Here is a 15,236-nt window from a genome sequence, read left to right as displayed (position 1 = left end):
TTTTTTTTACTTAAGAGACCACAACAAATACTTAAAACCTCTTACCCATTATCTTTGCCTAGATTATTGTTATAGCCAGGATCTTGATTCATCTTCCTTCTTGTATACCCATCCTTTTTTTGTTTGTTTTTGAGACAAGATATTGATTTGTAGCCCAGGCTGGCTTCATACTCGCAGCAATCCTCCTGCCACAGGCTCCTGAGTACTGGTATTATAGGCATGTACCACCACACCAGCTCTACCTATCCTTTTGCACACACAAACAAGTGTGTTCACATAACAGCCAGATTGGGCTCTGTGTGAGCTCTACTTTGTTCGAGTCAAGTTCAGTTTTGGCCAGGTGTGGTGGCACATGCCTGTAATCCTAGCACTGGGGAGGCTGAGGCAGGAGGAGTGCTGTGAATTCAAGACCAGCCTGGGCTACATAGTGAATTCCAGGTCAGTCTCAACAACTTAGTGAGACCCTGTCTCAAAAATACCAAAAAAAAAAAAAAAGTTCAATCCTTTTGGTGCACAGTTCTTTTAGGTCTGACAAATCCATGACATTGTATAACCCTCCCATAATCAAGATAAACACTGGTCCAATCATCTTCCTGCATTCTTTTGTAGTCAACTTTTTACTCCATCTCCTCTATTCTGTTTTGATTTCCTATAATTTTGCATTTTCTACAGTGTTACATCAGTGGAATCACGCAGCATATAGCCTTTAGAGCAGACCTTTTAAAAACAGACATCTAATCATTTTCATTCCATGATAGAGCCTTTTGAATGGCTTCCATCACATCCAGGGTCAAATCTGAATTTTGTTTTGTTTTTTGAGATAGGGTCACTAAATAGTACAGGCTGGTCTAGAACTCACTGTGTAGCCCAGGATAGCCTTGAACTTGTGGTAATCCTCCTACCTCAGCTTCTTGAGTGCTGGGATTATAATCATGTGCCACCACACCCTCAAATCTGAAATTCTTATGGCCTAAGAGGCACTCTCTGATCAGGGCTACCTCTTAAGCTCCATCCCCTACCTTGTTTTTTCCCTTCCTGGACTTCCAGCAGTGTTGGTCTTCTGTTATTTTTCTGGTATACCAAAGGAGCTTTGCACTTCTCTGTGTTTCTGGAATGCTCTTGTCCCATATTTCTACATGCTTCACAACTCCATTTAATTAAAATTTGATGAGATATTCTACTAGAATGTAAACTTTACAAGGGCAGACATTTTTGTTCATTGCTATATCCTTAGTCCTTAGGACAGAGGATGGTCAATACAGTATGTAATTGGGTTTTTTTGGTACCAGGGATCGAATTCAGGTCCTTGTGCTTGCAAGGCAGGTGGCAGCACCACTGAGCAAAATCCCCGGCCCCTACAGTATGTAATTGTTGAATAAATTCATGCTTAAGCCCATGGCTGGGAATGGTGAAGATTCAGAACAAAACTGAGCCACTGGGTGGGATATCCAGCCCAGGACGTACAGGATAGCCAGCAAAATGTGGTGTTATGCAGGTCATGTACAGGTGGTAAGTAAGAAAATAGTTTGTCCTGATGTAGAGGTAGAAAGATGGAGTGGGAATGAATAGTGTTTGGGGATTCATTAATGCTAGGTAGGTGAACCACTAGCACTGGGAAAGCTTCCAGGGAGTAGATGCTCTTAATGGGGAGGGGGCAAGATCAAGGCAAGGTGTCTCTCCCAAGGAGTTTGTGTGGAGTATCTGATACAGTGTTAAGAATGTCACAAGGCTCTGGAGATCCGCTTAGCAGACTTGGGCAGGAACCTGTTCCAGGAGTCCCTGGGAGTTGGTTGTTAACCTCTCAAGCTAGAGCTGCTGGATATCCTCCTGCAGAGCCTAGTGCTGGTGCTTGGGGAAGCCTGAGGTGGATGCCAAGCACACTAGTGGATGAGATAAATCACTTGCTGAATTAAATCATAGAAATAGACTGTAAGTACTGAACCAAAAATATCCACATATCCTGGGGAGCAGAGTCTGTCTTTCTCAGTCGATCAGTTTTGTATTTGTGACATCTGTAATTATGTTTGCGTTCAAATGTTTGAGTTTCTTGAATTTATGCTTTAAGTTTTTACTTTCCTGTTTTGAATTTATTTGCTGCAAGTGATTGTTATTAATTTTCAAATCTATTGTTATGATCTTTTTAAAGTTATTACTGAATTCATGGGATCAAAGATTATAAGTTGTAAACATTACTGTTTTGTATACTGTTTTCAAGAAAGAAAAGATGTTCCAATATATTACTTAGAATTTTTGTTTTATACTTATTAAAAGAGCCTTTTAAAGACTTACTCAGATGTGGGTTCATCCCCACTTCCCCGTGGTACTAGGTATTGGCCTTTTCACTGAGCCACCTCCCAGCCCTTTTATTTTTTATTTTGAAGTCAGCTTACCAAGTTGCCTGGGCTGTGCTTAAACTTGTGGTTATTCTCTTTCAACTTCCTGGGTAGCTGGGATCACAGGCGTTTGCCAACACAGCCAGGGTAGACATGGATTTTTATCGGAGTCTGTTATTCCTGATCTTAGCTGGTACTATGGAATATATGAAAGGCAGATTATCACTTTGTGGCTATTTTCTTTTCTCACTTGGTTGTTGTTTTGCACTGAATAAAAAGGAGTTGTGATCAGTTCTTCAGTATGAGTACTTACTTCACTATTACCAGTCATACTTTCCTACTCTTTATACCTTTCTACTTACACAAACGTTTCCCCCTCATGTTGCGCTAATAGTGCACACATCTTTATTCAAATGATGCCAGTGTGGAAACCGTAGCCAAGTCTGAGCATGTCTTCAGGCAGTGCTAACTATATTGACCATCACCTGACTGACAGCCACTGTGAGACAGAGTGATTATAAAATCCTTCCCAATTGCAGAGATTCTTATCAGAGTACTTATCAGAGTACATCCTGGAATTGATGAAGTATGGCATCTTTGTTCAAAGGGCTATATCTGTGTCTCACACTGTGGAATTTGTAACAACAAAAATGTATTTCTCAGTTCCAGATGCCAGAAGTCCAAAACCAGGGTGCCAGTGTGGTTGGAGTCTGGTAGGGTTTCCCTCTGTGTTGTACCCTGCCAGCATTCTTGTATTCTCATGTGGTAGACAGGGAGCTGTGTACATCTCTGGGGTCTCATTTATAAGGCACCAGTCCCATTCTTCGGTCTATACAGCTGTGTGCTCATTGTCCTTTCTCTTTGCATTATCTCTGCTCACATCAGTTCCTTGTGTCATGGATTTACCTGTCTGCATCTTCGTCCCTATCTTTGTTCCTGTGCACAGATATAGCTTTCACCCAGCTCCCTAGGCATCTACCTTTCTCAGACTGTGTGAGCCACACTGAATTCCTTATCTTCTCTTCTGAATCAGCTTCTTTTTGCCTTGTGCTCTGTATCACCTAATGGTACCTGGAGATATCTTCACATCAGCGGAGCTCTCGGATCTGAAGATCTGGGTTCCATCCCCAGAACCACAGAAATAAAACAAAGCAAACAGCTCTGCACTGCCTATTAAATAAAGTTTAAAACTTTTTTTTTTTTTTTTTTACCGGGGATTGAACTCAGGACCTTGCACTTGCAAGGCAGGCAGCAGAGCCGCTGAGCTAAATCCCAGCTCTAAAGTTTGAAACTTTTAACAGGATACTCAAAACAATACACCCTCTCAGCCTGAATTCCTTTACAGCTTACTTTTTGTATTTTATCCCCCATTACACTCTAAATAGCAGTCAGACCCAGTTCTTTGCTGTTTTTCTCCTTTTAATTTTTTTCATCCACCGTTTAATATCTTACTTATCCTTTAGTCTCACAAAGCTACAAGTAATTTTCTTTTTGTGTACCTTTGAGATGTGTTTACATTGTCATAGCTTAATTTTGTTTTGTTTTGTTTTGTTTTGGTACTGAGGATCAAACTTAGGACCTCGTGCTTGCAAAGCAAGTGGTGGAACCACTGAGCTAAGTCCCCGGCCCATTGCCTAATTTTGTTTACTGTATTTATGCATATTTTTATTCATGTTTTTCCTGAAGAAGAGTTCTTGGAGGCCATAAATTAAGATTTTTCTTGTACTGTAGCACATAGGATGTTTTTTAAATGTATAATGAGATGAATCAATGTGAATTAAATACAGTTTGAGAGGGCCAGGGATTTAGCTTGGTGGCATCATGCCTGCCTCACAAGGGCAAAGTCCTGAGTTCAATTCTCAGTACCAATATAATAAATACATACATATATACATATAGTTTTTGAGTGTTTTAGGTATTATATAGAATATAGAGAACTTCTTTTTTTTTTTTTTTTTAAGAGTGTTGCTGGGTTTTTCTCAGATAATCTAGTTCTCTAAAAACTGCATTTGTTTTAACTGGGATGTGAAAATGTCACATCTGCTACTGATCAGGGAACCAAAAGTGTCACATCTGGGGGACAGGCACTGCTCCTCTGCTGTGTGAGCAGCCCACTGGAAACATAAACTGAGCTCCAATAAAAGATTAGAGGGACAAAGTTTAATTAAAGGAAGACACTTTATTTGTAAAGAGGAAAAGGAAGAGGGAGAAAGAAGACAGATATCTGTTCTGATGAGAATCAGGTAGGGGATCCAGAAGGATGGAAGAACTAGGGGCCTTTGTTCTTAGCTGCTTTTATGGGGGTGAGGGGTATCAGAAGGACCTCCCCTTCCCTGCTGACCTTGCCAAGACTGAATTGGCTTCGGGGCACCTTTGCTTACAGTCATTTCTTCCAGTGATATATGCGGCTTTTTTTTTTTTTTTTTTTTTTTTTTTTTTTTTTCCAAACTCAGGATCTTGTGCTTAAGAGGCAGGTGGTGGAACCGCTGAGCTAGATCCCCGCCCCTAGTTGTATGCAGCTTCTTTCCTTCTATTTGCTTGTCCTTGACCTACCTTTTAAGGCCTTATCTTTGGAGTAGGTGGCTTGTTTGCAAGGGGATACCTTTGGTTAGTTTAGAGCTAGTAAACAAGGGTATGTGTTGTTCTCTGTCATGACCCTAGAGTGAATACACAGATGTATGTGTATATTAGTGCATAGGTGTGAGTACACACTGCCTTAAAGTTAGTAGTTTCCCCTTCCCCCCTATATTCTTTTGGAGGTTGGGGAGACTTATTGTTTGTGCACTTGGCTTTTTTCTCTGTGTCCTGCCTTTCAGCTCTTAGGTCTCTTGGTGTAAGTCCCAAGGCCATTTTAGTGCCTTTCTTTTATCTGTTTTTTTCTTTCTAACCCCATCCTTGACCTATTTCCCAAGAGAATGTCCCTAGTAAAATTTGTTTTTAACTACTAGTCAGGATTAGCTAGAAGACCTAAAGGGGCCCCTGCTTTATTTTCTTGTCTACAGATCCCAGACCCTACAGAGACATTAAAATTGCACATATTAATGGGATAACATAGGACCTTTCATTATATGTATGCAATGTGTAATATTTAAATCAGGTTAAACTTATCTCCTCACTTATCATTTTTTATGATAAAAGCTTTGAAAATCCTTTTAGTTCATTTCACTTTTTTAGTGTTTGTTGGTTTGATTTTTTGGTACTGGGGATCAAACTTGAGACCTTGTGCTTGAGAGGCAGGCAGCAGAACCACTGAGCTGAATCCCTGGCCCTGTTTGTTTTTTGAGATAGAGTCTCAGTATGTATTTTGTTCTGACTGTGAACTCACTGTGTAGCTTGAACTAGCCTGGAACCCGTGGCATTCTCCTGCCTCAGCCTCTCAAGTGCTGGAATTACAAGCCTGCACTGCCATACCTGGCTTAGTTGTGTTTGTGTGTGTTGTTTTGGTACTTGGGATCAAACTCGGGTCCTTGCGTTTGTGAGGCAGACAGTGGCACCACTGAGCTAAATCCGCGGCCCTGGCTTAATTCTTTTACTACTTACCAGTCCAATTATTTAAATACATAGTGACCAAAAATTACAATTTTTGTTAATTTTTATAATACAACAAATATAATTTTTCTCTGTATGTTGTATCTTAAAACATTGAGTACACAACACAGTGTTAAATCTAGACAGTAGTATCTACTGTCTTTCCAAATTCTTTTTTGCATTATTGCCTTTCTTTGAACAACATACTTTACACTGTTGTGTTTGCCTTTCCTTTTTTTCTGAGGGTGATAGAATTTCAGTAAAATGTCTACCTACAAAAAGTAATGATGAGGACGTCGATTATGGACATCCTGCTTGGCATTTTGCTGTCCCACATTTTTCAATTAGTTGGTCTATTAGACCTAATCTACGTTGCAAATGACTTTTTGAGCCCCCTTGTTTTGAAACAGCAAATGAGTTCTATATTTGGTCCAGAAGGTGCATAAATATTTTATTATAACTTTTTTTCCTTGTTTTTGATTACAGGGAAGCTTGTTAGATGGCCAGCGTCACCCATAGAGTTATTATAATCATTGACCCCTATTGGAATTTTAAAATTTTTGTTTCTTTCAAATTCTATCATTTCTGTATTATGAGTATTTGACAGTAAGAAGATAACTTTTTTTTGGTCTTTCTGTTGCATAACACAGACATTTTCTCTCTAATATGCTAACATTTTTCTCTTTTTCAGTTTTTTCTTTTGCAGATCTTTTGGGACTTCCTTCCTATTCAGTCTCATTGTCCCAAACCATTACCATATTACATTGTAAAAAAATATCACTGAGTTTTGGAGAAGCACCAAAATTATATCTGATGTCCTTACACACCATAATGTTTTTTGGTTTTGGGATGTTTTTCAGGGATCGAACTCAGGACCTTCCACTTGCAAGTGGCGGCACCACTGAATTAAATCCCTGACTGATGTACTTACAATAAGACTTTTTATAGATTGTAGTTTACTTTTCATAAATAAAAACATTACTTAAAATAACTAGAAATACTTTTCACTAGAAACAAACATCAAAGACAAATACAACATTTAAATAAAAAGGTATGCAAAAAATAGTCAATATAAAGCAAATAAACAGATGTTATGAGTGTATCTTTTGCAAACAAGAAATGCCTGGATGAAATGACATCTGCCTAAGCAACATACAGGACAGTTAGTACATAAACAAACATGCTGCCCAAGAAATGCTCAGGGTAAATTGTGAAGTGGTTAAAATCCACACAACCTTCTTTTTATCTGTAATCATCTTACTGTACATTAACAAACCAGGAAAGTAGAAGGGCAAGTGTTGATTAGTGGATAATCTCAGTTTTTTATTCACTCCAAAGGATAATTTCTTGAGAGGAGATAACTCTCGTAAAGTTCAGCACCAGCAGCAGAGGAAACCCAGGAAAAAAACCAAGCCTCCTGCACTTACCAAAAAACACAAGAAAAAGAGACGGCGTGGACCTCGTCGACCCCAGAAGCCCATTCCCCCTGCAGTCCCTCAGGGGAACCTCAGCATGCCCACCAGCGTCTCACTGCCAGTGGAGGCACCTCACATCCGGTCAGTGGTGGCACCAGTCTTGCTTTTCCTTGTGTTTCTTGATTGTTCTCAGTCTGCCATGGTGTGGGTATCCTAGCCATTGAGTCCATCAGCCCAGAGTTCTCTTTGTAGTTTTTTATACAGATCTTAGCAGTATCAAAACTGACTACAGCAAAGTGAGAAGATGCTAAAATTGAGAATGTAATTGAATATTCTCAGATGTTTCTATTTTAAAATGAAGTTCATGTGTTCCAACAAATATTTCATAAGAAATTTGATACATTATTAGTTTTATCAGACTTAAGCATTTTGACCAGATGGCTTCTTTTCCAGCTAAGCATTTTAGTTTTACCTGTTTACTTCATTTTTAAAATTACTGTTTTTATCAGATTTGAAATTCTACTAAAATGTATTAACATATATTTGATAGACCCCGATTGTGATTCATTCTATTGATTTAAAGCGAAACTAACATCTACTATTGATTGTCTTACTTCAGTCATTGATACAGATTGCAAAAATATGTGGCTGATTGTGACCAGGTCTTTTTTGCAATGTGTCTACTCTCAAATTTCCTTCTCGTAAAGTAGGGAAGGAGAAGTTTTCTGTTACAACTTCCCATGGTCATGTTGAGTATAAAGACCTAACAGACATTAGCTACTTTTCCTATTGGATGAACTTGTCTTGGTGACACTGGTGTGGAGGTTGTGGCCCCAGGACCAACCACACTGTCTTCCAGGAGCCCATCCACCCCAGAGCTGAGTGCTGATGAATTGCCGGAAGACATTGCCAATGAGATCAGTGACATTCCACACGACTTGGAACTGAACCAGGAGGACTTCTCTGACGTCCTGCCCAGGCTACCTGATGATCTACAGGATTTTGATTTTTTTGAAGGTATGGTCAATATTTTGAAGAAGGAAGCTGGTTTGAAGAATGAGTTTATAAGAAGGGAAATGGTTTTGGGGTAGGTGTCTGAAATGTTCTTCATATAACGTGTTTTTTACTGTAGAGGTAGATACATATATTTATCTACCTTTTGCAGAAGTGAAGACTGTATAATTTGTTTAACCATATTATATGCTTAATACTTTGATGGTGAAATCTATAACTTTATTCTTTTAAAATGAACAATTTTACTGTAATTTATATTAAAATAAGGTCATGTAAAATATCAGTTTATTGAAGTCTTTTAGAGCACTGGTTCCTAATTTTGCAGAATGTAGCAGTACATGCCTATACTCCTTACTAATTAGGAGACTGAGGGGGAGAACCTCAAATTTAAGGCCAGCTTGAGTCAACTTAGCAGGACTCTGGCTGAAATCAAAATAATACTAATAATAAAGGGCTGAGTATGTAGTTCACCTGTATAGCATATGAATAGCATGGGTTCAATGCCCAGTATTGGAGGAAAAAGAACCTGCCCTAATTTTACTACCCACCCCTGTCCTTCAACTGAAATGTATTCTTCCAAAACAAAGTTTGCTTTGTCCCAGTGGTTTCAAGGGATTTCTTTTGTACTCTTGGAATTTTTTTTTTTTTTTTTTTTTTTTTTTTTGCCACTAAAAAGTGGATATTTCCATGGTAATTAATCAAGTTCCTAACAATAGATTTTTAAAATTTCGAAAGTGGGCTGAAAAATTGAGAAGAGTGAGAAGGATCAGCAAGTAAAACAATGAGAAGTAACCAAGTGCTTAATGAACTAAGTGTTTAAGCTGTTCTATAAAATATACACATGAATTTTTCTGTTGTCCCGTCTTCCCCAGCTGGAAGAATGTAGGTATCAATAGGGTAAGATGCCCCTGTTCTACACAGCCTTGTTTTCTGTTGTAATGACTTTAATATGATTTTAGATAAAACATGTAATCACATGGCCATTATAGGTTTTAACTTGGTAATCCAGAGGGTTCTTAAGAACTTAATGAAATGATTTTTGTTTTGATTTGTTTGGGGAAGTACAGGAGTCTTATTTTGAGACTAGGTCTTGCCAAGTTGCCCAGGCTAGTATTGAACTTGGGATCATCCTGCCTCGGCCTCCTGAGAAGTTGAAATTACAGACATGCACCACCATGACCAGTTGATAAAATGGTTTTTGAGAATATTATGAATAAACTGAAGGTGGTGATTCAAGTTTCAAGACAGCTGATGTTTCAGATTTGTCCTATAAATTAATATTTTACTTTTCCATCCAAGCCACTTCTTAGAAATTTCTCTTTTCAGGAGGGCATCTCTTTCATTGGAATGTTAATTAAACTAGTTTAAATGTGTGGTTATTGTACTGTAGACAGATATGCACTCTACTGATTCTTGATGCCTTTTCTTGACTCAGGAAAGAATGGAGACCTCCTCCCGATGAGCGAAGAGGCCGAGGAGCTTGAGCGGGCCTTGCAGGCTGTCACTTCTCTCGAGTGCCTGAGTACCATTGGGGTGCTTTCCCATTCAGATGGTGTGCCAGTCCAGGAGTTGTCAGATAGAGGGATAGGGGTGTTTTCCACAGGCACTGGAGCTTCAGGAATCCAGTCCTTGAGCCGAGAAGTGAACACAGACTTAGGGGAGCTATTGAACGGGCGTATAGTACCTGATAATTTTTCTAGTTTAGAGCTGGATGAGAACCTGCTCCGTTCTGCTACCTTGTCTAACCCACCTACACCCCTGGCAGGGCAGATCCAGGGGCAGTTCTCTGCCCCAGCCAACGTTGGCCTTACTTCTGCCACTCTGATCAGCCAGAGTGCACTCGGGGAGAGAGCCTTCCCAGGACCATTTCATGGAGTCCACGACGGCAGCCATGCCTCGCAGAGGCCACATCCTGCCCAGCTGCTGAGCAAGGCAGACGACCTGATCACCTCACGACAGCAATACAGCAGTGACCATTCACACTCCTCGCCCCATGGAAGCCATTATGATAGCGAGCATGTGCCGTCTCCCTACAGTGACCATATCACCTCGCCCCACACGACATCTTACTCTGGTGATACTATGGCAGCTACCTTTTCAGCAGAGATGCCCATCATGGCACAGCATTTGCTCCCCACACAACTTGAGGTGCCACTTGGAGGAGTGGTAAACCCCAGAACTCACTGGGGAAACCTCCCCGTCAACCTCGGTGAGCCCTCTCCATTCAGCAACCTTCTTGGCGCAGACGGACATCTTCTCTCCACTTCCCTCTCCACACCGCCCACCACCTCGAACTCAGAGACCACACAGCCTGCCTTCGCCACCGCGACCCCCAGCAGCTCCAGTGTGCTCCCGGGGTTGCCACAGACCAGCTTCAGTGGCATGGGGCCTTCTGCAGAACTCATGGCCTCCACCTCTCCCAAACAGCAGCTGCCTCAGTTCAGCGCAGCCTTTGGCCACCAGCTGAGTGCTCACAGTGGCATCCCTAAGGACGTGCAACCCAGCCACAGCTCCATAGCGCCCCCTACAGGCTTCACAGTGACAGGTGCCACAGCTACAAGTACCAATAATGCGTCCTCTCCCTTTCCCTCCCCTAACTGAGCGCATCTGTGTCTCCAGGCAGGCGGGAACCCAGGTTTTCTTTGTTTCCTCTTTAGCACCCTTCTCCCCTTTCCTAACAGATTTCCAAGTCGCAGATGGGGATGAGAGGGGCGCTGCCTTCCTAGTCCTGCAGGTGGCCATGAGCAGGCCTGCCTCAGTGTTCACACGTGCTCCTCGGCACTGGTGCTCCTTCCCTCTGGCAGGCCCAGTGGTCTAGCCATTTCCTGGTGGTTCAGCACAGTGACTGGAGAGGATTGATTTTGAGCAGCAAGTCCTAGAAGTGGAAGATACCTCAGATTACCAGTGCCCTTTACTATTTGCTAGTATCCAGATCAATGCTTTTCATTCTCCAGCCAGGTTTCTACATAGGTGGGTCTAGGTTGAATGATCCTGTTCTTTGGGTTTCTGTGTAGGAAGTAACAGGTGGTGTGGAGAGGCAGGTCAAGGCTCTAATTTAGCACCAACTGCCAGCCACCACGATGAGGCCAGGATGTCATTCCTACTCATGATCATGGTTGGCTGCAAAGGAAGCAGCATCTTTGACCACCTGTGCGTGTATATGCACCCATGCGTATGTTTTGTGCAGTGCAGGAAGTAGCCGTCCGGTTGTTTGTTTTTTAACTCCCTTTGATGAGTAGAAGGTTCTTTTCCTTTCTGATGTTTCACACCCTAGTAATGTTGGTCCTTCTGTCCCACTGAGTTAACTAAAATTTCCTGAATAGAGAAGTGGATGGCCTGGTCATGTGAACAGCACAACATCTTTCTGTTAAGTGTTGGTCCATGAAGAAACAGGACACAGAAAGCAGAAATCGTGTCAGCAACGGATGTCATGCGAAGTTTGCCTGGAGTGGCTGTGGGGTGGTCACTTTGCCCTTTTCAGATATGCATTTATTTTAAGTCCCTTGCTCATGGAATACATTTGCAAGATGTTTTGAAGGAACTGTTTTGATGTGAAAAGGCAGAATAGGTGAGATAGATCTGAAGGATAAAATCTGTGAACTTCTTGGTCCATCTTTTGCTTTTGAATTTTTCATGTTTACGGTAGTGATTCTTTGGTAAGATTTGTAAAATGTTGAAGACGCTTGTAGAATCAGTGTACCAGTTGTGAAGTGATGTGTAATATCTGAAGGATACACATTTTAAAGTTTGTTTCAAAGCAGAATGTGGAAATTAGACATAAATTGTACCTGTGTTTGGTACTTTTAAAATAATTTAAGTACTTAAGTTTAAGTCAATTTGGGAATAAGTTGGGGAAATTCTTTTAAAGTACCAGAATTTTAGGGTTAAAAGTTACATTGGGTAGTTTAGTAAGTTGGTAACTATGAAATGAATATGTGATGTTTCTTCTTGCCTGCCTTTCCCCCCACTTCTCCCAGAAGGGTGGAGCTAGATTTTAAAGGCATCTTTACGTTTGCTGCAAAGTTTCATTGTCCCTTCATACCATTGGCTGTTTATATCTGAATCCAGTCTAATTTACACATACATATTTTAAAAGATAAGTAGAGAGATCAAATGTATTAATGATGTGGTACAACTCATTCGTTGGGGAGCATTTCATCTTCCTTCTTTTCCTAATAGGTAAAAATTTGATGTATTTTCCTACTTCCTGTATGTATTTTCATGCCATGCTAGTTGTAACCAGACCTTTCTTTTGAAAGCTTTTCTTTCTCTGCTTTTAAAAAGAATAATGGTGATCAGCAGGCATTATGCAGATACCACGTGCCTGAGCTTATGGGGGGAAATGTCACACGCCTGTATGAAATCATGATATGCCCTGTTTTGTATTTATTGAAGTTTTTTTGGGGGGCCAAAAATATGTTTGTAATATATTTACTTTTTTTTAAAGAATCATGTTTATTGATTGGAAGATTTATTTTTAATAGCTTTGTCTTTTTTGCAGATTGAGAAATTTCTAAATTATAAATTATGTCACAAAGCAAAATTATATTTGGTATCACCATAAATTTCTATTCTGAGTGGTGAGAGCAGATAATTTGAATACTTCTCACCTGTGAACCTATGTCAGTAAGCTTTTTTACTTTAGTGCACTGTAATGAAATGATGATGAGTAGTTACCTCTGCTCAAAAGTGTCATTTAGTTTGCTAAGCTATTTTCACATCCCATCATAACCATCATTAGAGAACTGCATTCCCAGTGATTTTGTTTTGTCTCTGTTGTATACTAATGAAAGGTTGTAGCAGAGCAGCACGTACACTTCCTTATCAGTCTTTTGACAGTGAAGGGGGTCAGTAGTTAATTTGAACTTTTTCTGACGATTTGTCTCCTTTGTTAGCTGCTTAAAGTTCTTCAGCTGTCAGAACTGAGTTTGCAGTAAGTTGCACTTGTGTTGTTCACAATGTTCTGTTTTATGTGCATTTAAAAGCCCTTCTCTGCTTTCTAGCAAGGAGGCATGAAAAGATTGGGAATGTTGCCAGTTACAGCTTCACACCAAAAACATTCAGTACTTTCACTTTGTTTAGTGGCCCCTGATAGGAAAGGGCTTTAGAAAGTAGCAGTGTAGGGTTGAATAATTAAAAGAAACGCTTCCTCTTTTCATCTGCTTCAAAATAAATACCCAAGGTTTCACTTTGCTTTGCTTTCACTGTTTCTGTGAGTCCCTTGTTAGAAGAGAGAACATCTATCTATAAGCCCAGAGATATCTGTTAAGTTTTTCTGTTACTTATTAGAACAATTCTAGTCTATTAATACTAGGTTTGCTGTAAGTATACAGAGAATGAAGTATCTTTTACTCAAATTATAAAAATTGATGTCTTTTAAAATGGCACTTATTTTATCATAAGGCAATACTGGAATCAAAAACAGATCTTATATAAGTTCCTAATTAAGTAAAACACAGCTCTTACTCTAGTGTTTAACATGTGAAGAAAAATGGCAAAGAAGGTTCACTGTTTCTGCAGTTCTTGGGGACCATTTATAAAGGCCAGTAAGATTATGTACTGTGACTTAATTTTCAAAATTGCTGCAGTTAATGGATTCATTCATTCTGTGCTCTGAGGACCTGTTATTCAATGACTGTGATTTATAGCATCTGCTGGAAAGATGGGCTTTCTCTCCTTTAACTGTTAATGTTATTTAATAAAAGCACACAACTCATTGTTTTTTCCTCTGTCAAAATGGCTTAGCAGTTTTCATATCTGGGTAGGTTATGTAGCTAGTAAACAATTCAGGATACTAAAGAGCAATTACATTTAACCCACCAAGTTTCAGACTATGCAATCAAAAAATTTTTCTACTTATTGTCGCATAGCTTATACAGCAAAGGATTATTTTCTCTAGTAGACCTACCATGTGCGATATACTTGATTTATAAATGACTTCCTGAGTAATTTCATGTTCGCAGGCAGCGTGGTATGTCTAGTGTCCCTCTATGAGAAGATTATAATTTAGTGAGAAGCAAATATTCTAGGTATGGAGAACAAGTTGGAAAGTGATTATTTTAAATTTTATTTTTCTTAAAATTTGGTGTTACCATCTTTTGTGGTTTAAGGCTAAAGAAAGCTAATACTTTATTTTTGCCAAACAACTATTTATAAGATTTATTTCTGAGTAATCTCTCAACGGAAGGGTAGCTCATTCTCTGTGTCTAACACTAAAGCTTTTCCTTGTTAGCGTTCACCTGCAGTTCCTGATTCCAGTGTGCAGTGTCTAGAAGGAAACCATGTCTGTGCCACAAACACAGTGCCCTGTCCATACAGTTTCCTTTCACAGGAAAAAATTAGGTTTCTGTGGACCTGTAGCTCAAACTGTTGATAATTTGCATTAGAATTTGAGTCCACATTGTCAGTCCCTTATTGTTAGCTCATTGGTCCTAGCCTGCAGTACTTTCTGTGCCTTGCATCAGGTATAGGGGACACTGTAGGCTTTAGCAGCAATGCCTACGTAAGGCAACACTGCTTTTCTTTAGCTTAGTTTAAAGGTTGTTGTGGATTGGTATTACACAAAGATGAGGTATTAACACTAAAGTAATTACTTAATAGGTTTGAAATTCATTAAAATTGTTTTGGATGTGTACTTTTCAGTTATGTCATCCTTTTCTTTGTATCCTTCTTTTAAAATTCCATTATTCTGGTACGTATTTGATAATGTAACAGTGATCTACTAAATGGTCAACAGAACTCCCCAGTTTAATGAGGCAATTTAGAGGATTCCTTAAAAGAAACTTCATCATACTGAAAAGTCTTTATTTCTTTACCAATACTTGATTATTCTAAGGGTTTTTTTCTAACAAAACACATTTTGTGGGATATATATAAATGTAGATTTTTTTCTTCTTAATAAATTGAAAATAACCAAATCTTCACGGGCATTCTACAGAAAAGTAAC

General features: G+C 39.6%; 1 protein-coding gene across 1 annotated transcript in view; it reads left to right on the top strand.

Annotated features, from left to right (window-relative positions):
- Ino80d (INO80 complex subunit D) overlaps positions 1 to 12,720 on the top strand; it is a 74,450-nt gene extending 61,730 nt beyond the window's left edge. The window contains exons 9-11 of the mRNA XM_010616105.2: positions 7,200 to 7,417; positions 8,136 to 8,293; positions 9,726 to 12,720. Of these exons, the coding sequence (XP_010614407.1) occupies positions 7,200 to 7,417; positions 8,136 to 8,293; positions 9,726 to 10,891 (1,542 nt within the window). The 3' untranslated portion in view covers positions 10,892 to 12,720. The remainder of the gene's footprint in view (positions 1 to 7,199; positions 7,418 to 8,135; positions 8,294 to 9,725) is intronic.
- The last annotated feature ends 2,516 nt before the right edge of the window (positions 12,721 to 15,236 follow it).

The sequence above is a fragment of the Fukomys damarensis genome, unplaced genomic scaffold, assembly GCF_012274545.1.
Source record: "Fukomys damarensis isolate Sample0158 unplaced genomic scaffold, DMR_v1.0_HiC HiC_scaffold_16, whole genome shotgun sequence".
Lineage (NCBI taxonomy): Eukaryota > Metazoa > Chordata > Mammalia > Rodentia > Bathyergidae > Fukomys > Fukomys damarensis.
This window is presented reverse-complemented; position numbering and strand designations above follow the sequence as displayed.